A 24,796-nucleotide genomic window follows, 5' to 3' on the forward strand; every position below is an offset into this window, starting at 1 on the left:
TAGGAACGGGGATAGGTAAGTAATTATGTTATTATTTTTCTATTCGGCGCTATGGGACATTATGCTGGCTAGAGAAGGGGGCTAATATGGTGGCTGCTATAAGAGGAGTTTACTATATGGGCGGGCATTATACTGTATGTGGGGCATTACACTGTGGGGACAGCTATGGGGGGCATAATACTGTGGGGGCTTCTATGGGGGCGTTATACTGTGTGGGGCTGCTATGAGGCATTATACTGTGTATTGCAGCTATGGGGGGCATTATACTGTGGGGGCAGCTATGGGGGGCATTATACTGTGTGGGCAGCTATGGGGCATTATACTGTGTGGGGCATTATACTGTGGGGGCTGCTATTGGGGCATTATACTGTGTGGGGCTGCTATGGGGCATTATACTGTGTTGGACAGCTATGGGGGGCATTATACTGTGTGGGGCATTATACTGTGAGGACAGCTATGGGGGGCATTATACTGTGTGGGGCATTATACTGTGTGGGCTGCTATGGGGGCATTATACTGTGTGGGGCAGCTATGGGGGCATTATTCTGTGTGGGGCATTATACTGTGGGGGCAGCTATGAAGAGCATTTTACTGTGGGGGTCAGCTATGTGGGCATTATACTGTGGTGGTCAGCTATTGGTGGCATTATACTGTGGTGGCAGCTATGGGGGGCATTATACTATGTGGGGCATTATACTGTGGGGGCAGCCATGGAGAGGAATATACTGTGGTAGTCAGCTATGGAGAGCATTATACTGTGGTGGTCAGCTATGGGTGGCATTATACTGTGGTGGTGAGCTATTGGGGGCATTATACTGTATGGGGCAGCTAAGGGGGTATTTTGCTGCATGGGGCAGCTATGGGGCATTATGCTGTATGGGGGAATTTGGGCATTATACTTCATGGGGGCATCTGTGTGGGCATTATACTGTATGGGGCATCTGTGTGGGCATTATACTGTATGGGGCATCTGTGTGGGCATTATACTGTATGTGGCATCTGTGAGGGCAATTCACTGTATGTGGGATCTCTGTGTGCATTATACTGTATGGGGCATCTTTGTGGGCATTATACTGTATGGTGGCATCTATGGGAGAATTATACTGTGTGGGGGCAGCTACGGGAGCGTGATACTGTGTGGGCTGAACCGGGAGTGTATGGGCGGGGATTGGGTGGGATTAGAAGCATGGCTTAACCCCTTAGTGACCAGCCCATTTTAGGCCTTAATGACCAAGCTATTTTATTCGTTTTTCTATAGTCGCATTCAAAGAGCTATAACTTTTTTATTTTTTGGTCTACATAGCTGTATGAGGACTTGCTTTTTGCGGGATTAGTTGTACTTTTTAATAGCACCATTTTTGGGTACATATAATTTTTTTATTCACTTTTATCAACTTTTTTTGGGGGTATTATAAAAAAAAAACTGAAATTCCACCATTGTTCTATGCGTTTTTAAATTGACGTTGTTCACTGTGCGGCGTAAATAACATGTTACCTTTATTCTATGGGTCGGTACGATTACGGCGATACCACATATGTGGAGGTTTTTTATGTTTTACGACTTTTGCACAATAAAAATACTTTTGAACTAAAATTATTTGTTTTTGCATCGTTGCTTTCCAAGAGCCGTAATTTTTTTATTTTTCCATCAATGTAGTGATTTTTTCGACTTGTTTTTTGCGGGACGAGACGTAGTTTTGATTGGTACTGTTTTGGGGAACATGGGACTTATTGATTCATTTTTATTATGACTTTTTGGGGGGCAATGGAAAAAAATTGCAATTTCGCCATTGTTTTTTGAGGTTTTTTTTTTACGGTGTTCACCTTGCGGTTTCAATTACATATTAACTTTATTAATGGAGTCATTACGGTCGCGGCGATACCATATATGTGTACTTTTATTTATTTTTTACACTTTTACTAAATAAAACCACTTTTTATGGAAAAAAATGGTTTTATTTATTTTTTTACTGTACTTTTTATTAATAATCTTTATTTCACTTTGATGACTTATTTTATTAGTCCCACTATGGGACTTTACTGTGCGATCTTCCGATCGCTGCTATAATGCTTTGGTATACTTCGTATACCAGAGCATTATTGCCTGTCAGTGTAAATCCGGTACGTCCTAACAGGCATATGTCCAGGGCAGACCTGGGGGCTTTTATCAAGCCCCCGGCTGCCATGACACCCCATCGGAGACCCGCGATTGCATTCGCGGGCTGCCGATGGGTGACAGAGGGAGCTCACTCCCTCTGTAAACAAAGTTAAATGCCGCGGTCGCTATTGACGGCGGCATTTAACGGGTTAAACGGCCGCGATCGAAGTAAACTTCGATTGCGGGCAATGGAGCAGGAGCCCGGCTGTCATCAGACAGCTGAGCCCCGGCTCCAGCCTGCATGGGAGACCCGTGCAGGACTTAGGTTAGGCGAACGTGAAAAGGCGTCAGCCTAGCCTAAGGCCCCTTAGTGACCGACGTGAAAAGGCGTATTGGTGGTCACTAAGGGGTTAAAAGGAAAAAAAAATTGCCGATGCGAGCTGCATCGATTGTCCCGCTTTGTGATACTTGAAAGTATAGCACTGTCTACAGGGAGGGCTGTATAGCACTGTCTACAGGGGGCACTGCATAGTACTATCTACAGGGAGGACTGTATAGCACTGTATGGGGAGGCTGTATAGTACTGTCTACAGGGGGCGCTGTATAGTACTGTCTACAGGGACGGCTGTATAGCACTGTTTACAGGGACGGCTGTATAGCACTGTATGTGGAGGCTGTATAGCCCTGTCTACAGGGGGCCCTGTATAGTACTGTCTACAGGGGGGCTGTATAGCACTGTCTACAGGGGGCGCTCTATAGTACTGTCTACAGGGGGGGCTGTATAGCCCTGTCTACAGGGGGCGCTGTATAGTACTGTCTACAGGGGGCGCTGTATAGTACTGTCTACAGGGGGGCTGTATAGTACTGTCTACAGGGGGCGCTGTATAGTACTGTCTACAGGGGGGCTGTATAGCCCTGTCTACAGGGGGCGCTGTATAGTACTGTCTACAGGGGGGGCTGTATAGCACTGTCTACAGGGAGGGCTGTATAGCACTATCTACAGGGGGCACTGTATAGTACTATCTACAGGGAGGACTGTATAGCACTGTATGGGGAGGCTGTATAGTACTGTCTACAGGGGGCGCTGTATAGTACTGTCTACAGGGACGGCTGTATAGCACTGTTTACAGGGACGGCTGTATAGCACTGTATGGGGAGGCTGTATAGCCCTGTCTACAGGGGGCCCTGTATAGTACTGTCTACAGGGGGGCTGTATAGCACTGTCTACAGGGGGCGCTGTATAGTACTGTCTACAGGGGGCGCTCTATAGTACTGTCTACAGGGGGGGCTGTATAGCCCTGTCTACAGGGGGCGCTGTATAGTACTGTCTACAGGGGGCGCTGTATAGTACTGTCTACAGGGGGGCTGTATAGTACTGTCTACAGGGGGGCTGTATAGCCCTGTCTACAGGGGGCGCTGTATAGTACTGTCTACAGGGGGGCTGTATAGCCCTGTCTACAGGGGGCGCTGTATAGTACTGTCTTCAGGGGGGCTGTATAGCCCTGTCTACAGGGGGCGCTGTATAGTACTGTCTACAGGGGGCGCTGTATAGTACTGTCTACAGGGGGGCTGTATAGCACTGTCTACAGGGGGCTGTATAGTACTGTCTACAGGGGGGCTGTATAGCACTGTCTACAGGGGGCTGTATAGTACTGTCTACAGGGGGGCTGTATAGTACTGTCTACAGGGGGGCTGTATAGTACTGTCTACAGGGGGGGCTGTATAGCCCTGTCTACAGGGGGCGCTGTATAGTACTGTCTACAGGGGGGCTGTATAGCCCTGTCTACAGGGGGCGCTGTATAGTACTGTCTTCAGGGGGGCTGTATAGCCCTGTCTACAGGGGGTGCTGTATAGTACTGTCTACAGGGGGCGCTGTATAGTACTGTCTACAGGGGGGCTGTATAGCACTGTCTACAGGGGGCTGTATAGTACTGTCTACAGGGGGGCTGTATAGCACTGTCTACAGGGGGCGCTGTATAGCCCTGTCTACAGGGGGCGCTGTATAGCACTGTATGGGGAGGCTGTATAGTACTGTCTACAGGGGGCGCTGTATAGTACTGTCTTCAGGGGGGCTGTATAGCCCTGTCTACAGGGGGCGCTGTATAGTACTGTCTACAGGGGGCGCTGTATAGTACTGTCTACAGGGGGGCTGTATAGCACTGTCTACAGGGGGCTGTATAGTACTGTCTACAGGGGGGCTGTATAGCACTGTCTACAGGGGGCGCTGTATAGTACTGTCTACAGGGGGGCTGTATAGCCCTGTCTACAGGGGGCGCTGTATAGTACTGTCTACAGGGGGCGCTGTATAGTACTGTCTACAGGGGGCGCTGTATAGTACTGTCTACAGGGGGCGCTGTATAGTACTGTCTACAGGGGGCGCTGTATAGTACTGTCTACAGGGGGCTGTATAGTACTGTCTACAGGGGGGCTGTATAGCACTGTCTACAGGGGGCTGTATAGTACTGTCTACAGGGGGGCTGTATAGTACTGTCTACAGGGGGGCTGTATAGTACTGTCTACAGGGGGGCTGTATAGCCCTGTCTACAGGGGGCGCTGTATAGTACTGTCTACAGGGGGGCTGTATAGCCCTGTCTACAGGGGGCGCTGTATAGTACTGTCTTCAGGGGGGCTGTATAGCCCTGTCTACAGGGGGTGCTGTATAGTACTGTCTACAGGGGGCGCTGTATAGTACTGTCTACAGGGGGGCTGTATAGCACTGTCTACAGGGGGCTGTATAGTACTGTCTACAGGGGGGCTGTATAGCACTGTCTACAGGGGGCGCTGTATAGCCCTGTCTACAGGGGGCGCTGTATAGCACTGTATGGGGAGGCTGTATAGTACTGTCTACAGGGGGCGCTGTATAGTACTGTCTTCAGGGGGGCTGTATAGCCCTGTCTACAGGGGGCGCTGTATAGTACTGTCTACAGGGGGCGCTGTATAGTACTGTCTACAGGGGGGCTGTATAGCACTGTCTACAGGGGGCTGTATAGTACTGTCTACAGGGGGGCTGTATAGCACTGTCTACAGGGGGCGCTGTATAGTACTGTCTACAGGGGGGCTGTATAGCCCTGTCTACAGGGGGCGCTGTATAGTACTGTCTACAGGGGGCGCTGTATAGTACTGTCTACAGGGGGCGCTGTATAGTACTGTCTACAGGGGGCGCTGTATAGTACTGTCTACAGGGGGCGCTGTATAGTACTGTCTACAGGGGGCGCTGTATAGTACTGTCTACAGGGGGGCTGTATAGCACTGTCTACAGGGGGCGCTGTATAGTACTGTCTACAGTGCCCCTATGTCTACTAGTAAGCTCATAGAAAATGGTAATCCTGATGAGGGTCTATTCATCCCGCATAATGGCAAGTGTCAAACGTTAACATTAGAACGTAGTAAGAACTGGCTTAAATGAGTTGTCCCCTATAAGCACATATGGACGTGATAAAAGAGGGATCCTGTACTCAGAACCCCCTCGATGAGCCAGAGCAGAGAGCCGCCAACGAACCGTGGCTCCAGCTCTAGTGGACTTGCGTCTTTGATGTATACATGGATGGCCTTTCATTTGAATGGCAGCAAATAATGCTACATTTCCCCTGCATTTCACTACGGAAAGGTGTTGAAATGCAAAGAAAAGAAAGTTGGCGCAAGCGCTGTAGCTTCCGGTTTATGGATACAGTAGGTGGATATGGTGGAAAGACCAGCACCAGGAGGCAACATAAATATCTGCACATTCGTCATCATAGACAGTAGCATTTCCACCATAGTATTTCCTACTACATGCAACCAGAAAATCTGATCCAGCAAAGTTCAAAAAAATCCAAAAAAGTTATTAAAAATACTCCACTGCCTCTATATGGAACGTTAGGTTTGGAATGCGAAATTGGATTTACCACTCTAATGAAATATAATGCCTAACTTGGTGCTATGGCTACTGCATCGTGCTATGGGATTAAATGGATTATTTTGAGGTCCAGCATGGATGTATGGGGATTATCGAAAACTATATCTTACCAGTGGTATCAAAATCTGGAAAATAGTCGGGACAGTTCTGTGTAACATTGTGTCCTGCGGGTGTATCATCCCAGCAAAGCCATCCATCCCAGGTCCGGTTACAATATAGACCTATGGATTAAAATGTGGATACGGATTAACATGAGTATAGTTACGCCTGGGGTGGTCTTCTTACTTGGACTACTCCTGGAAGTACTCAATGATTCTTCTATATAGTTTCAAAATCATGCTCATTGCCTGGTGGGGTATTGCCCCCTTCGGGTCAGTTCACACGTTGCGTAAATAGTGCGGATTTTCCACAATGGATTTCGTCACGGAAAATTCGCAGCATAATACAGTAGCAGCAAACTGGATGAGATAGAACAAATCTCATCCACATGCTGCGTAAATGATATGCGGAAAAAACGCCCAGAAATTGACCTGTGGTGCGATTTTTTAATTGGCAAAATGTCAATCGTATTTGCATAAACGATGCTTATTTGTTGCAGATTTTCCTCATTGAATTCATTGGGGAGGTAAAACCCGCAACAAATGTGTTCATTCCTCCAGGCCGGCCTCCTGGGATGACTCTGCAGCCAATCTCAGGCGTCAGCGGTCACATGGGATGAAACGTCATCCCAGGCGGCCAGGCTGCAGGACGGCAGAGGGACGTGTCGACATGGATATGTAAGTATGAAGCATTTTTTTTTTTCAGATGACATTTTTCGCAATTCCACAATTTGGTGCGGTTTTTTGGCCAGAATTCCCTGCGGCGCACAAGGCGGATACGCTGCGTGTTTGTACGTAGCGTATCTGCCCTGTGTGAACATACCCTTATTGTTATTCCTGAATATATACAGTTCATACACATCTACATGAAAGACACTGAAAGCACATTCATTCATGGTGGATGGGGCAGTCTACTGAACACCTACAGTATATCATTCATGTGAGAAAGTAAGTGCCCCCTTGAGTTTAAAAACTGGTTCCCCCACCTTGAACTCTGCATTTAACTTGATATCGGTCATTCATGTCACTGTAGAGGAATATTAACCCCTTTGTCTCTACAAACATGTATTATTATAAAGATATTGGTTGGTTTTTTAATGCTTGAACTGCTTTTCTTAGGCCCCGTCAGTTCTTTTTTGGTGCCGGCAGTTTAGATCAATATAAAAGTTTATGTTTCCCCTTATTCAGATATGGATTTTCTGTTAGTAACTCAATTACTGCCTTAGCTTAGGGAAGATCATCTCATCTCAACAACCACTTTCTATGTGCCCTATTAGAAACGTCAAGACCCCGCTTTACCAGTCAGAGATGACCCAGCTCATCCATGTATGTGGTCATGTGAATGGGCAGCATATAATACTACATTTCCCTGCAGCGGAAAAGTATGGCCAGCTGCAACGTCCCCAGCAACAACAGCTAAATAACAGGAGTTCCTATAGGCATACAGTAAGAAACATTGCCCGAACCCTTCAGGCAGAGTGCTACCTGGAGCGCTGTGCCCGGGGAAGCTCAGGACATCACTGTCCATATACAGTATGAACAGTGATGTCATGAGCTACATTGCCGGAGTCCCTGGCCAGTGCATCGCAAGAGATCTGGCCGGGGACTCCAAGCCTGAGGCTCCAGACATCGCTTTCCATATATGTATTATACAGTGACGTCAGGAGCCTCCCCAGAGCTGGAATCCCCGGGTCGAGCGCTACCTAATGTTCTTCCCGGGTCCTGGGTAAACTACTCGACATACGTTTAACGTATACCTGTGATGGATGCCATACAGTGGCATCCATCACCTATAGGCTACCATGTTAAAAAAAGTATACGTTTCTGCGGGATCCCTCAGGATGGAATATTACATTCTTTAAAGAAAAGGTATAGTGACGAATACCAGCCGGACAAAGGCCAATAGGACACTCTTTTGGCCTCCGTCGAGGTAATACAGCCCTACGGATACGTTTAGTGTGTATGTTGGGAGCTTTCTCTCATAACTATCTATCTATCTATCTATCTATCTATCTATCTATCTATCTATCTATCTATCTATCTATCTATCTATCTATCTATCTATCTATCTATCTATCTATCTATCTATCTATCTATCTATCTATCTATCTATCCTTGGAGTTATTTTATCCATACAGTGTATTTCCATTATAACAATAGAGGATGTTCGGAGACCTGTCATGTTACAGAAAGCTACTTTACTGTGTGATGGCTTGGATAGAACTGAATCACTTATTTTACCGCAAGTACAAGTAAAACTGCTGAATGCTGACATCTAAATAATACGTTAATATAATTCATCAGCACTTCATCTGTTATTATTGTCACAAAAACGTCAAATGTAAATGACGTGGTGTGAAGACAATTCATTATAATGGCAGGGCAGATGATGGCTGATTGTAGACCTGATGCGACGTGTCTTTTATGTTCTGTTTACAGCGAGTTGTTGGTGTCAGCATTTCCCAGTGGTTGTAAACGTGTCTATTATACATTATAGAGAGTGCAATAGCTTTTTAGTCAGTAAATTTTTGTACATTCTGCTTTGTGTTAATTTGAAGATACAGTCATTGGTAACACTTTGTGAATGTAATGTAATGTATTTTGAGGATAAAAGGACAAAGAAAGGGAAAGGACTACAACTTTAAATTGTTTTTATAAGCAAATTAGCACGCATTTAGGTCACCTTGTAAGAGCATGAAATATGTAATTCTGCCAAGAAATCCATCAAACTAGGGCGCACCATAAAGGTTTTCATTATGACTGTTATACTATTCTTCTCTAGAGCGAGAAAAGATCAACAAGGACTGGTGCCTCCTGACCGGGGATGGTGGGTTGTGGGGACAAGAATCAAAATCATGGGCAGGGACCCATTTCATTTTTTTTTTTGTGGACCTCCCTTTCCTCTATGTATGAATCTGCTACAAAAGTATATTCAATAAATCATATTATTATACATAGGGGGCAGTATTATAGTAGTTATATTCTTGTATATAGGGGGCAGTATTATACTAGTTATATTCTTGTATATAGGAGCAGTATTATAGTAGTTATATTCTTGTACATAGGGGGCAGTATTATAGTAGTTATATTCTTGTATATAGGAGCAGTATTATAGTAGTTATATTCTTGTATATAGGAGCAGTATTATAGTAGTTATATTCTTGTATGTAGGAGGCAGTATTATAGTAGTTATATACTTGTACATAGGGGCAGTATTATAGTATTTATATCCTTGTATATAGGAGCAGTATTATAGTAGTTATTTTCCTGTATATAGGGGGCAGCATTATAGTCGTTATATTCTTGTATATAGGAGCAGTATTATAGTAGTTATATTCTTGTATACAGGGGATAGTATTATAGTAGTTATATTCTTGTATATAGGAGCAGTATTATAGTAGTTATATTCTTGTATGTAGGAGGCAGTATTATAGTAGTTATATTCTTGTATATAGTGGGCAGTATTATAGTAGTTATATTCTTGTATATAGGAGCAGTATTATAGTAGTTATATTCTTGTATATAGGGGGCAGTATTATAGTAGTTATATTCTTGTATATAGGGGGAGTATTATAGTAGTTATATTCATGTATATAGGGGGCAGTATTATAGTAGTTATATTCTTGTATATAGGGAGCAGTATTATAGTAGTTATATTCTTGTATATAGGAGCAGTATTATAGTAGTTATATTCTTGTATATAGGGGGCAGTATTATAGTAGTTATATTCTTGTATATAGGGGCAGTATTATAGTAGTTATATTCTTGTATATAGGAGGCAGTATTAGGGCATGACCACACGTGGCGGATTTCCTCCGCAACTGTCCGCATCAATGCCGCACCTAATCCGGGTTGCGGATTACGGCTGCGGATCTGCACAAAATGTGCAGTAAATTGATGCGGACTAGCTGCTGCGGACTGCGGGAAAAGTGCTTCCCTTCTCCCTATCAGTGCAGGATAGAGAGAAGGGACAGCACTTTCCCTTGTGAAAGTCAAAGAAATTCATACTTACCGGCCGTTGTCTTGGTGACGCGTCCCTCTTTCGGCATCCAGCCCGACCTCCCTGGATGACGCGCCAGTCCATGTGACCGCTGCAGCCTGTGATTGGCCTGTGATTGGCTGCAGCCGTCACTTAGACTGAAACGTCATCCTGGGAGGCCGGACTGGAGACAGAAGCAGGGAGTTCTCGGTAAGTATGAACTTATATTTTTTTACAGGTTGCTGTATATTGGGATCGGTAGTCACTGTCCCGGGTGCAGAAACAGTTACTGCCGATCGCTTAACTCTTTCAGCACCCTGGACAGTGACTATTTACAGACGTCTCCTAGCAACGCTCCCGTCATTACGGGAGCCCCATTGACTTCCTCAGTCTGGCTGTAGACCTAGAAATACATAGGTCCAGCCAGAATGAAGAAATGTCATGGCAAAAAAGCAAGACGCATCCGCAGCACACATAACATGTGCATGACAGCTGCGGACTTCATTGCGGAACTTAGAATCTCCATTGAAGTCAATGGAGAAATTCCGCCATGAGTCCGCCACTGCTCCGCAACAGACAGAGCATGCTGCGGACACCAAATTCCGCTCCGCAGCCTATGCTCCGCAGCGGAATGTTACGCATCGTCTAAACGAACACTTCTAAATAGAAGTGGAAGTCAATGCAGAAACGGCTCCGCTGCGGATTAACGCTGCGGAGTGTCCGCAGCGGAATTTAAGTGAAATTCCGCCACGTGTGAACCCAGCCTTATAGTAGTTATATTCTTGTATATAGGGAGCAGTATTATAGTAATTATATTCTTGTACATAGGGGGTAGTATTATAGTAGTTATATTCTTGTACATAGGGGCAGTATTATAGTAGTTATATTCTTGTACATAAGGGGCAGTATTATAGTAGTTATATTCTTGTATATAGGAGGCAGTATTATAGTAGTAATATTCTTGTGTATAGGGGGCAGTATTATAGTAGTTATATTCTTGTATATAGGGAGTAGTATTATAGTAGTTATATTTTTGTATATAGGGGGCAGTATTATAGTAGTTATATTCTTGTATATAGGGAGCAGTATTATAGTAGTTATATTCTTGTATATAGGGAGCAGTATTATAGCAGTTATATTCTTGTATATAGGGGTAGTATTATAGTAGTGATATTCTTATATATAGGGTGCAGTATTATAGTAGTTATATTCTTGTATATAGGGGACAGTATTATAGTAGTTATATTCTTGTATATAGGGGGCTGTATTATAGTAGTTATATTCTTGTATATAGGAGCAGTATTATAGTAGTTATATTCTTGTATATAGGAGACAGTATTATAGTAGTCATATTCTTGTATATAGGAGGCAGTATTATAGTAGTTATATTCTTGTATATAGGGTGCAGTATTATAGTAGTTATAATCTTGTATATAGGGGGCAGTATTATAGTAGTTATATTCTTGTATATAGGAGCAGTATTATAGTAGTTATATTCTTGTATATAGGGGCAGTATTATAGTAGTTATATTCTTGTATATAGGGGCAGTATTATAGTAGTTATATTCTTGTATATAGGGGGCAGTATTATAGTAGTTATATTCTTGTATATAGGAGCAGTATTATAGTAGTTATATTCTTGTATATAGGGGCAGTATTATAGTAGTTATATTCTTGTATATAGGGCAGTATTATAGTAGTTATATTCTTGTATATAGGAGCAGTATTATAGTAGTTATATTCTTGTACATAGGGGGCAGTATTATAGTAGTTATATTCTTGTATATAGGAGCAGTATTATAGTAGTTATATTCTTGTATATAGGGTGCAGTATTATAGTAGTTATATTCTTGTATATAGGGAGCAGTATTATAGTAGTTACAGTCTTGTACATAGGGGGCAGTATTATAGTAGTTATATTTTTACTCATTGTGTTTAGTATATATTCACACTCATGCTAAGAGCTAGTTCACTCCTCTCTTAGGGGTTATAACTATATTACTGTAACATATGTTTTAGCTAGAAAAAAAGGTAATAATAATAATACTACATTATAATAATTGTGTCCATACTAAACATTTGACACGACAGAAGATTTAAGGTAGTTTTAAACTCAGGCAAGAGACCATCAGTAAAGGTAAGTCTTTCACCACTGCCGCCCTCCACGCCTCCCATGCTGTACGGCCTTTCTGTTCTGACTAATTAGTAGCGATGTTTTACTTTGCTCTACAGAAATTGCTATTGAATTCCTATCACTAAGATGAAAATGTTACAAGCAACAAGCTGTTTCCACCTGAAAGTGGCTTTTTTTCTCCTGTACTGAAATACCTAAGGTCATTTTAAGGACATTTGGATTTACAATCCTTGTTAATTTGTATCTAGAGAAATGTATAAGGAAAATGTGAAGGGAGTGGAAGGTATTATGCCATCTGTTGGCATCTGATTGTATTTCCTCACAATACACCTTATTTCTATGTGAAAATTACAAGTCTGTTTAAATAAATGGAAACTGTAAGAGAAGTCGCAGGCATTTATTGCTCCGTAGAAGATGCATGTGGACTGTGATGTGGCCATTCCTACTTCACTGCAGGTATGCCTTCACCTTGGGTACTATTTTTTTTTACCTAACATATTGGGCCAGTTCACACGTTGCATAAATACTGTGGATTTTTCGCAATGGAATTCTTTGCGGAAAATTCACAGCAAACACAGTAGCAGCAAAGTGGAAGAGATAAAACAAATCTCATCCACACGCTTCGTAAATACTGAACGGAAAAACGCTCATAAACGGACCTGGGGTGCGGAGTTTTATTTCGCAGCATGTCAATTGTATTTACGTAAACGCTGCTTATTTGTTGTGGGATTTGCCCATTGAATTCAATGGGGATGTTAATCCTGCATCAAATAGCAGTTGTTCTGTTTTTTATTTTTTTATTAAACATTTTGTTACGGTACTTTTTTTTTTTTCAGTCGCCCTAGGTGAATTTATCACGCGATCAGTAGATCTGTCATGCAATGCCCTACAATCCTTATGGATTTCAGTGTATTGCCTTTTTCTGTGCTCCGCTATTAAGCCTTGCCTCTGGCAAAGCCTTAGGCCAGGATCACACACACAGTTTTGATGCAGTTTTTGGCTCAGGATTTTGAGCTGAACACAGTAGTGGATACAAAATAAAGGAGATGCATCTGTCTTTTCTTTATACCTTTTGTTCCTTATGGATCCACTTCTAGCTTTGACTAAAAAAACTCAGCCAAAAACTGTGTGTGTGACCCTGGCCTAATAGTAGCACATAGAAGGCAGACCTAGAGGTCTTCACTAGGCCGCCGTCTGCCATGGCCACCGATCAGCACCCTACTTTTTCATCGTGGAAGGGGGGGGGGCGATTGGGGGACAGAGGGAGCCTATTCACCGCGGCATCTGAGGGGTTATACGGCCGGGATCAGAGTTACCTCCATTGAATGAGGTTGTCAGCTGTATAAAAATAGCCGACAGCTCCTGGCATGGTGCGGGCTCAGCTCTTCATCAGCGCCATATTGTGCACATGTACGGTGTATAGCACCAAGGGGTTTATGATCTGTTTAAATGGGCTGCAAATAAAGAGTGATACAAAATTATATACTTTTTTTCTATACCTATTTTCAATATCTCTGCTTGCTTTCAGCTGGCTTCTTAACTATAGAGGATGAAGAGAGAGCAGACGCACTTGGGTCCTGGTGTCTGATTGGGCCCAAAGATTTTGCACTGGGGACCAGGAGCTTTAATTTTTGCCTCTGGCTGTCAGTGACGAAAAACACGTCCTGACCAAGGTATAATATGCAACATATATGCAGTTTGTTACATTGTGTTAGTGTAGGAACATTTTAATACACTTAGCTATGCCTTGTGCAAGGTCTGAGGGGCGGGGCATGACACAGGGATTTAAAAAAACCAGAGAATTCCTTTGTCATGCCCCGCCCCCTCAGACCTTGCTCTACTAGTTGCCTACCTAAGGCTGAAACCATCAGCTGGGTGAGCAGGACTAGGTCAGGATGGGTTTTCAGCCTCTAAATGTTACATTCTAGTAATATTATACAAATAATGAACTTGTTTACCTGATTTAGAATATGGTGGATCCCTTTTAATTTTTTCATAACATTTGAACTGTGAATTCATAATTTTTTCCCTTGCTCTAGCATCCTCATGTGCTAGCGGCATTAGTGTAGGGTCAGCATAGTTTACTGTAGATCCATAACTTGGAACCATTCTCTGCATAGAAAAGAAGAAGATGATGAGAAAACAGGTGAAAATGTCAAATTAATCTTATAATGTGTTCATGTACTACCATCGAAAGATACTGAAAATATATAGATAGATAAATAGATAATTGATTGATAGATACATATGAGATAGATACAGTGGCATAAATACCGCCGAAGCAGCCATAGCGGGGCCGCCCGGTGGCACGGCCCCCCATGCCCGGTGGCACCGCTATGGGTGCTACAGTAGTAGTGATGCCACATTTATCTCCCTGCTCTGCCATTTACTAGGCCACAGGCCATGTTTGGCTTGGGCAGCCTATCAAGCGCAGGAACAGGATCTCTGTGCAGGCCGGCTTGATGATGTCAATGAATCGTGCCGGCCTACACAAGGATCCCTTCGGCGTTGAGGATGCTGTGGAGCAGCTCTGTTCGTCACGGGAACTGGCCTAGGTGAGTATAATTTTTTTGGTTGTATTTGTTTGGGGGCTTTATCTACAAGGGGGGGGCTGTATGGAACTATCTTCAAGAGGGAGGTGGGGGCACTATCTACAGGGAGGGAACTATCTACAAGGTGGAGGTGGGAGGCACTATTTACAAGGGGAGGGTGACACTATCTACAGGGGGATGTATGGCAGCATCTACAGGGGGGGCTGTATGGCACAATCTACAGGGGGCACTATCTACAAGGGGGGGCTGTGTGTGGCACCCTAGGTAGGGGCGCCCAGTCAAAAGTTTGCTTTGGGCCCCAGTCTTTCCTAGTTATGCCCCTGGATAGATAGATAGAGCGAACAAGACAATCGAGGTCCCACAGATGCTCAATTGGGTTCAAGTCTGGTGAATTAGGGGACCAGGGAAGTACTTGGAGGTCTTGGTCGTGCTCTTCCAACCGCTGTCAGACATTTCTAGCCGTGTGACATTTCGCATTGTCTTGCTGGAAGATTCCATCTGCCCCAGGGAAGGCAATCATCATGTATGGGGGGACGTGATCTGCAACGATGGATTCAGACCCAAATAGTTTCAGGGTGCCTTCCACATGAATAAAGAGAATGCCATGAAAAAAATTCCCCAGACCATAGCGCTGCCGCCACCGGCTTGTGTTCTTCCAGTAATTGTTGCAGGGTGTTTGTTCTCTGATGTTTCTCGCCTGACACGCCAACGTCCACCCATTTGATGAAACAGAAAACGTGACTCATCGGAGAAGACAACCCTTTACCAACCATCGTGGTGCAATTCAGATACCACCGGGCAAATTGAAGCCTTTTTTCCCGATGCCCCTTTGTTACATAGGAGCAGTGACCATCCGTCTGCTCGGAGCCCCATACGCTAGTATAGTGTTCGCTGAACTGTTGTATTAGACACACGTCTGGTTGCCCCCTGGATGATTTGCACGGTGAGCTGCTCCACTGTAGCGTGTCGTTTGGCCCTCGCACACCTTTGTGACCGACGTTCACCTCTCACATCAATGGTAAATGGTGCTCCGCAGTTTCTACGTCAGTTATACCCAATGGTGCCATTTGTCCACTCACGATACACTGTCACCACAGCAGCACACGAACAGTTCACAAACTGCGTTATGTGAGAAATACCGCCACCCTGGGTCCGAAAGCCAATAATCATCCCTTATTACAACTCTGATAAATCGCCCCTTTTACCCATGACAACAAGTGATATGTGATCAAATAGCCGACCGTATACCTCATATACCTGCCAAGCCCACGACACATCACTTCCTTCATGGGCTACACACTGACGACTTTGAAAGTCGGAGGTGGTCATAATAATGTGACTCGACTGTCTATATGAAATAGATAGACAGACAGACAGACAGATAAATAATCATAGATAAGATAAAAATAAGGCCTCTTTCAGGAGTTGCTTCGCACCAACATACTATTTATGTACCACCCACTTCAGGAAGTCTTTTTGACCCATCTCATTTTTCACTTTGCTAACATTGCAGCACCTACAGACACCTCATCCCGGTGCAGGTTCTCACCACCCATTAAAATGAGGACAAGACCAAATTGGAATGTTCACCCTCTTTCTCGAAAGACCCCATGATACTCCATAGCAGCCGCATGGACTGCCTCTAGAGCAGGGTTAGGGAACCTTTTTTCTGCCAAGGGCCATTTGAATATTTATAACATCATTCGCGGGCCATGCAAAATGATCAACTTAAAAATAAACCTGCAATATTTGGTCAAACATCTAATTAACTCCCCCTGATGTGATGGCTGGAACTGCTTCTCTTTGGTGCGGCGTGTAATGTTCGCCGGTATTGATGATGATGATGATGATGTGTCGGTCGGTCTGGAGCGCAGTCGACTCTTTGGTAAGTTTTGAAAAGAACTCGCAGCAGTAAGTTGTTCCGACTTAAAGGGGTTTTTCCATCAGGGACACTTGTGGCATATCCACAGGATATCTCATAAATGTCAGATGGGGGTCCGACATCTGGAACCCGCACCTATCTACAGAACGGGGCCCCCTAAACCCCATTCTATCTCTCTGTGTTCCTGCTGATTTTGGACCATGAAGAAGACAACAGTGCAGCTAGCGGAGTTGCGCTGTTTCCGTAACTCCCATAGTAGTGAATGGCAGTTACGGAAGCAGCGCAGCATGCGAGTTATGCTGTTTCTGTAACTACTATTTAGATCTATGGGACATACATAAACAGCATAAATCAGTGAGCTACGCTGTTTCCTTCTTTATGGTCGGTAGAGGTAGAACAGTGTTTAGGGGCTCCGTTCTAGAGATGGGTGCAGGTCCCAGAGGTGGGACCTGCATCTATCGGACATTTATGACATATCCTGTGGATATATCCTAAATGTCCTTAATGAAAAAAAAAACTTTTAAGTCACTTGGACCTCACAGTAGGGGGCGCGGAGGGAGCCAAGAATGACACGGCAGTAGCGGCGGTCAGAGAGAGGCCGCGGCATGCTGTGAAGGGAGTAAACCAGTCCAGTCACCTGACCTCACGTCACTGAAGTGAAGTCAGGTGACTGGACTGTGCCGGCCCGGGAGTGGACAAGTCCGGTCACCTGACCTCACGTTACTGACTCAGGTGAGGTGCCGGACTGGTCCACTCTTGGGCCAGCACGCACCGACCTCACTCGGACTGACGCCACCGCCATACTTGGCTCCGCCCTTCTCCTGCTCCTAAATGTGAGTGAGTAGGGCGGACGGAGCCAAGGAGGGAATGACACAGTGGTAGCGGCAGTGAGAGTGAGGTCGGGGCGTGCTGTGACAGGAGTAGATCAGTCCAGTCACTTGACCTCACGTCACTGACGTGAGGTCAGATGACTGGACTGTGCCAGCCCGGGAGTGGACCAGTGTGGTCATATGACTTCATGTCACTGACTCAGGTCAGGTGACCGGACTGGTCCACTCTTGGGCCAGCACACACTGACCTCACTCAAACCGCCGCTGACGGAGCCAAGTAGTGAATGACGCGGTGGCAGCGTGGTCTGAGTGAGGCCGGGCCGGATGTTCTTCACTCTAGAGGATGTACACTAGATAGATAGATAGATAGATAGATAGATAGATAGATAGATAGATAGATAGATAGATAGATAGATAGATAGATAGATAGATAGATAGATAGATAGATAGATAGATAGATAGATAGATAGAAAGAAAAAGATAGATGATAGATAGATATGAGATAGATTAGATAGATAGATAGATAGATAGATAGATAGATAGATAGATAGATAGATAGATAGATAGATAGATAGATAGATAGATAGATAGATAGATAGATAGATAGATATTAGATGGATAGATTAGATATGAGATAGATAGATAGATAGATAGATAGATAGATAGATAGATAGATAGATAGATAGATAGATAGATAGATAGATAGATAGATAGATAGATAGATAGATAGATAGATAGATAGATAGATAGATAGATAGATAGATATGAGATAGATAGATATGAGATAGATAGATAGATAGATAGATATGAGATAGATAGTGTCAAAATTACTTCAAGTACACAGTGACAAATCATCTAGAAAGTCACAACCCATCCCTAGAAGTACAACCATAGAACTACAAGTCTCTCAAGCCTTGAAAGGGGATAAGGTGCATCATGATGTATTCGCTGCTTCTAGGAATTGGCCGATGCGGTGATATATCCATATACAACACGTGAACCAGTGGTGTGCGAACGGCACAATAAGTTTATTACATTTTAATAATTTTAGCTATTGGGAATTATTGTTAGGAGTTGGAATCCCCCTTTAACTTCTTAAAACCTTTGGCCACCTGAGCATAAGAATTGAAATTATTTATCAACATTAAGAACAATCATCTGAGCGGTGACGCACTGAAAAGTGCTGGCAGGGATTTTAGCAGCTGCAGATGTGTTGTTGATGGTCTTGCCTTATCTTTCCTGGCTTCTTGCTGTGCTAATACCAAACACGCAGCGCGGCGGTGGGACATTCCTCTTAAAAGAACAATTATCTGCCTGGTAAATAGCAGAAAACTCATGTGATTTGGGGCTGGGGTTACTTTGTGTTGCAAGACATTTAGTAATTGTAACAGCGTGCCAGGTGGGGGGCCCTGTAATAGATTTTGCATTGAGGTCCAGGAACATCCACCTTAGGGGCCAGTTCACACGTAGCGTAAATACTGCGGATTTTCCGCAACGGAATTCGTTGCAGAAAATCCGAGACTAATACAGTAGCAGCAGAGTGGATGAGATAAAACAAATCTCATCCATACGCTGCGTAAATAGTGTGCGGAAAAAACGCTCAGAAATTGACCTGCGGTGCGGAAATTCATTCCGCAGCATGTCAATTGTCGTTACGTAAATGCTGATTATTTGTTGCGGGATTTCCCCATTGAATTCAATGGGGATGTAAATCCCGCCTCAAATAGCAGTTGTTCCGTTTTTGCGGTGGATTCGCAGCGATCTCACCACAAAAAACGGAACTTAGAAAACAAAAAAAAATTAAACTTACCTTGGAGTCTGTGTTTCATCCTCCTTGGATGACGCTTCATCCCATGTGACCGCCGCTGCAGCGGTCTCTCAGGACAAGAAGTCATCCCAGGAGGCCGGCCAGTCAGGTCGGCTTTAGTGCTGCAGTTTTTCACTGCGGACATTCCGGGGGCGAAAAACGGCACCACAGCTTGGTGCGCTTTTTCGCCCGCAATTCCCTGTGGCAGACAGGGCGGATACACTGCTTGCTATTACACAGTGTATCCGCCCCGTGTGACCTCAGCCTTATAGTCACCCCTGCTTTTAGAGTTATCACCATCACACAGAGTTTTTTTGCAGGTAGAAAAATCTGCCTCAAAATTCTTAGGGTATGTGCACACACACTAATTACGTCCGTAATTGACGGACGTATTTCGGCCGCAAGTACCGGACCGAACACAGTGCAGGGAGCCGGGCTCCTAGCATCATACTTATGTACGATGCTAGGAGTCCCTGCCTCTCTGCAGGACAACTGTCCCGTACTGTAATCATGTTTTCAGTACGGGACAGCAGTTCCACGGAGAGGCAGGGACTCCTAGCATCGTACATAAGTATGATGCTAGGAGCCCGGCTCCCTGCACTGTGTTCGGTCCACTACTTGCGGCCGAAATACGTCCGTCAATTACGGACGTAATTAGTGTGTGTGCACATACCCTTACAGGAATTTTTGGCAGATTTTGACCGGCCTGCACTTTCCTGCAGCAATTTTTGCGGAGTTTTTCACTCGCGGCCATTGAGCGCTGCAGGCAATAAACGCAGCGAAAAACGCTTTCTCTGCCTCCCATTAATTTCAATGGGAGGTCAGAGTCGGAACTGCGGCAAGAAAGAGCATGCCGCTTTTTTTTTCCGCGAGCGGCTAAAAGCCTTTTCGGGAAAAGAATTCCTCCGTCTCCCATTGAAGGCCATTTTTTAGTGCTGATTCTGACGCGGTTTCAGAGTCCAAAAAACTCTGTGTGAGCGTGTGCATTCTGCGCGCGCAAAAAATGCAGTATTTTGCGCGCGTTGCAGTTGCGTGTCATCAGTATGTGCTGCGTGGCTGCGTGATTTTCGCGCATATGCCATGCTTATGACACGTGGTTTTGAAGTTTCGAAAATCAAATGAAGGAATTGCTTTTATTTTTTTCCTTCATTTCTTTATTTACTGTTGCGCAAATCACGCGCGACACACGGAAGTGCTTCCGTGTGACGTGCGCGATTATCACGCACCCATTGACTTCAATGGGTGCAAGATGTGCGAAAAACGACCAAGTATAGGACATGTCAGAAGTTTTACACAGCGGACACACGCTGCGTGAAAATCACGGACTGTCTGAACGGCCCCGTTCACTAACATAGGTCAGTGCGTGATTGAATGAGCAACTGATCATCTTCTTACCCCTTTAGTAGGAAAAAAAAAAGGACCCCATATATGTGATGTGACAATCACAGAGCACATATCCTCTTGTATTGTTAAGGGGGATAACAACATGAAGAAAAGATCTATAGTCTCTAGAAGGCTCTACAAGGGAGAGATGACAGTAACAGGCTGTGATCTTTCTTCCTGCTCTCACTTGCAGCTCCCTCCTCCCTCCCTTAGACAGACACAGGACCAGGACTAAAACTCTTTTCATACTTCTTTCCATCTTTAAATCAGTGCTGTGCCCTGAATATTGCTATCCCTTATATACTAGTGGCGTGAATGGTTTGAAGTCATAACGTACTACGTACGTCCTTATCAGCGAAAGGGTTAACTGTGAGGAATGGGCTCTTGTAAAGTTCTGCACCGGTAGAGAACGCAATCTAAGGACAATATCCAGTATTTAATATAGACTAATTTTATTCTAATCTAGACATTCTGATTCTGATTTGATTTCTTATTATCGAACCCTTTATCAGACTTGAAGGTGACGGTCAGTCCGATCTCATTGTCATCGAAGGCTCAGTAGATATTCATATTAGCCTTGATGATTCTGTATCTCATTGAAAATATAATGTTAACTGCGAGAATTATCCAGATCTTACTTTCTCAGGTAATCTCCGGGCAGGTGCACGGTTTTGTCACTTATACTAATTGAACAGCCAAATGGCCATGATAATGATTACAGACGTGATAATGGCCGACACAGGGGAAGGCAGATGACCCAAAAGACTGAAATACGTTTTTACGAACCTCTAAATACACAGTGGATAAAATAACACCTTCCAACATTTCTCAAATATAATTGAATAGTTATAATACACAAGTAAAACTTTTCACTTGGGAGGAGGGGCACTGGCTGGAAAAATACTTTAAACTGCACCTTCACAAACTCATAGAGTTAAAAGAGTTTTCCGAGCTGAAAAACACAGAAAAGTGCCTATATGTGTCTGAAGAGTCACCAGGTGATGACACCATAGCTCAGAAGTCGTTATTTTTCATAGATACTGTATGTTTGTAGTGAGCTCCCCCTAGTGGCGGTGCCGGCAGCCATCATTTTATCATTGAATTTCATTCCACTGTGTTGGCGCTGTTTGTGGGTGGCACTCTGTGCTATTAACGTAGGCACTTTAGCAGCTGATATAGGGCATAGACCCTACTTATGGAAAAGGTTTACTTAAAAGAAAATAAAAAATCCTGAAATTAATTCTTAAAAGTTGGGTCCTATGGTAACATGGATGGGATTTTCGGGCATTCGTATACCGTATTTTTCGGACTATAGGACACACCCAGGTTTTAGTCAAGAGAAAATAGGGAAAAATGTCATATTTTACTACTTTTACAAAGAAAAATATATTTGTTAAAAAATTCATTTGTTCGGTTTCACCACATTCTGAGAGCCATAACTTTTATCTTTTTTCATCGATTGGGCGGTGTGAGGGCTTATATATTGGAGGACGAGCTGTAGTTTTTATTGGCACAAGTTTTTTGGTACATACGATTATTTAATCACTTTTTATTTCATTTTTTTTAGAGCTATGTTGACCAAAAAACAACGATTCTTGTGTTTTGCAAATTTTTTACACTGTTCACCGTGTGAGTCAAATAATACTACATTGTTATAGTTCAGACTTTTACGGATTCAGCTATACCGATTTTTTATTTTTTTTTACATTTCTTTTACATATTTTTTACATTTTGTTTTGCTTCGGGAATTTTTTATTTTTTTTTAACTTTTACTATTTTTTTACACTCCTGAAAATTGATCTAACTTTTTATTTTACACATTTTATTAGTTCCCCTAGGGGACTTGAACCAGGGATGGTTAGATCGCTGGTGCAATACACTGCAATACCTGCATGAGTTGCGGAAACAGCGTAACTCGCTGAGCTACGCTGTTTCCATAACTCCTATAGTAGTGAATGGCAGATACAGAAGTAGCGCAGCATGCGAGCTACGCCGTTTCCATAACTACTATTCACTTATATGGAAGTTACGGAAACAGCGCAGCTCAGCAAGCACTCGGCTGTTTCCGTACCCCCTGACCACCTAGCCAGGAAGTGGCCGGGAGACAGCGGAGCCGAGTAAGATAGAACAGGGTTTTATGGGGCCTCATTCTAGAGATAGGTGCAATCTGACATTTATGACATATCCTGTGGATATGTCATAAATGTCCCTGATGGGAAAACTCCAATAAATGCTGCGGTCGCTATTGACCGCGGCATTTAACTAGTAAAACGGCCAGGAACAGAACGATCTCTGTTCCTGGCCGTTAGAGCAGCGTGTCGGAAGTAAAACACAGATGACACCTGCAGTGTATGGAGCGGGCGCAGCACGTGAGCCAGCTCCACTCCATACATCATCCCCTCCCCTTTCCATGAAGTGCCGGCACATCATGGGTCGGGAAGGGGTTAAGTAAGGAAGCGGTCAGGGGGCCGGCACAGCCGGGTCCCTTGATTGCCGACTTAAAGACGCAGGAACATTTTAGCAAGATTTATTCTTGCTAAAAACTGTGTTTTATAGTCCGAAAAATACGGTACTTTTCTTCATGAGGTCAGGGTCAGCTCCAGTGAAGGTGGACCCCTGGGCAAGAAATACCCCAGACAAGCATTGAGCTTGTTTACCCAGATCACCGTAGATCCCCTCCCCCAAGCGCAGTCGGCCATGGCATCTGTCCAGGTTCCTTATTAGGCTATGTTCACACGGAGTATTTTGCCGAGTTTTTTGACGCGGAAACCGCGTCGCAAAACTCAGCAAAAACGGCCCGAGAACGCCTCCCATTGATTTCAATGGGAGGCGTCGGCGTCTTTTTCCCGCGAGCAGTAAAACTGCCTCGCGGGAAAAAGAAGCGACATGCCCTATCTTCGGGCGCTTCCGCCTCTGACCTCCCATTGACTTCAATGGGAGGCAGAGAAAGCGTATTTCGGGCTGTTTTATGCCCGCGGCGCTCAATGGCCGCGGGCGAAAAACGGCGCGAAATTCGCCGCGAAAATCGGCGTGCAGGGAGAGGAAAATCTGCCTCAAAGTTCCAAACGGAATTTTGAGGCAGATATTCCTCCCCCAAAATACTCCGTGTGAACATTAGCGACAGGTGCTTCATGTCTTGCATAGGAACCAAGGGAAATTAATTATTTTGTAATTGTCTCAACCCAAACTTGAATTATTATTATTTTTTTAAAGTATCACGAAGGTTCCAAACCGGTTGTATAGCGCCAGGTTAATTAACCGCACGTATAATAACTCTTCTATTCTCCTTCATCGCCTCACTGATGAGATCTCCAGAAGTCTCCCGCTGTTCTTCACATCCTCATAAATAAAGCATACAATTCCGAACCGAATAAAAAGCTTTATAAATAATTGTTGTGGGTTAGACGGGGCAATCGCCCTCTATGGTCCCGCTCTATTCAGCCCGTGACTTTCCTCCACATCCATTGAGAGGATAACGAATATACGTATTACTGTGAGCCCAATGATGTGACAATAAATAGACTTGATTCTGGCGATCTATGCAAATTTCCTGCTGCTTATTATCCATAATGACTTTAATTTACAGTGGATCATTAAATGCGGGATAAGAGGAAACAATTCTTATTAAATAGACTTTGAGAAGCCGGGAGGCCCCGCCGAATGCAGTCACCGAGGCGGCATGGTGTACTAGTTATAATCACATGTTTTATGTATGAAATATTCATCTTACTATTCATATTCACAATTTTATAAACTCTACAACAATTCCATGCTCTGCAATACACCCCTGGACCGCAGCATCTATAACTATGTTCATCCTGAGCTTGCTGTTTCACGAATAGAATGACAGAACTCGAAATTTGGCATTATGAGTCATGTGCACAAATTGTCTGCTCTATGTAATATGGCATCGGATGGAACGTACTGTACCACAATTTTGTCTGTTTTGAGCTCTTAAGTGCCCCCTAGTGGCGGCTCCAGGCAGCTAGAATTTTATCACTTAAAGGTGTTTTCCATTATTTATTTATTTAAAATCATTGCAATGCTTCTGTCTTGTTATATTATTGTCCCCTGACTATCGTTTTCCCAATTTTATATATTTAAATCTGCTTTACGCTATATTGTTTATATCCAGATG

General features: G+C 43.9%; 1 protein-coding gene across 1 annotated transcript in view; it reads right to left on the reverse strand.

The window, feature by feature from the left end:
- Positions 1-24,796, reverse strand: part of CALCR (calcitonin receptor) — a 231,606-nt gene that overhangs the window by 57,048 nt on the left and 149,762 nt on the right. Inside the window, exons 3-4 of the mRNA XM_075828754.1 lie at positions 14,163-14,316; positions 6,104-6,214 (exon numbers count right to left, since the gene is read on the reverse strand). Of these exons, the coding sequence (XP_075684869.1) occupies positions 6,104-6,214; positions 14,163-14,316 (265 nt within the window). The remainder of the gene's footprint in view (positions 1-6,103; positions 6,215-14,162; positions 14,317-24,796) is intronic.

Source organism: Rhinoderma darwinii, chromosome 5, assembly GCF_050947455.1.
Source record: "Rhinoderma darwinii isolate aRhiDar2 chromosome 5, aRhiDar2.hap1, whole genome shotgun sequence".
Lineage (NCBI taxonomy): Eukaryota > Metazoa > Chordata > Amphibia > Anura > Rhinodermatidae > Rhinoderma > Rhinoderma darwinii.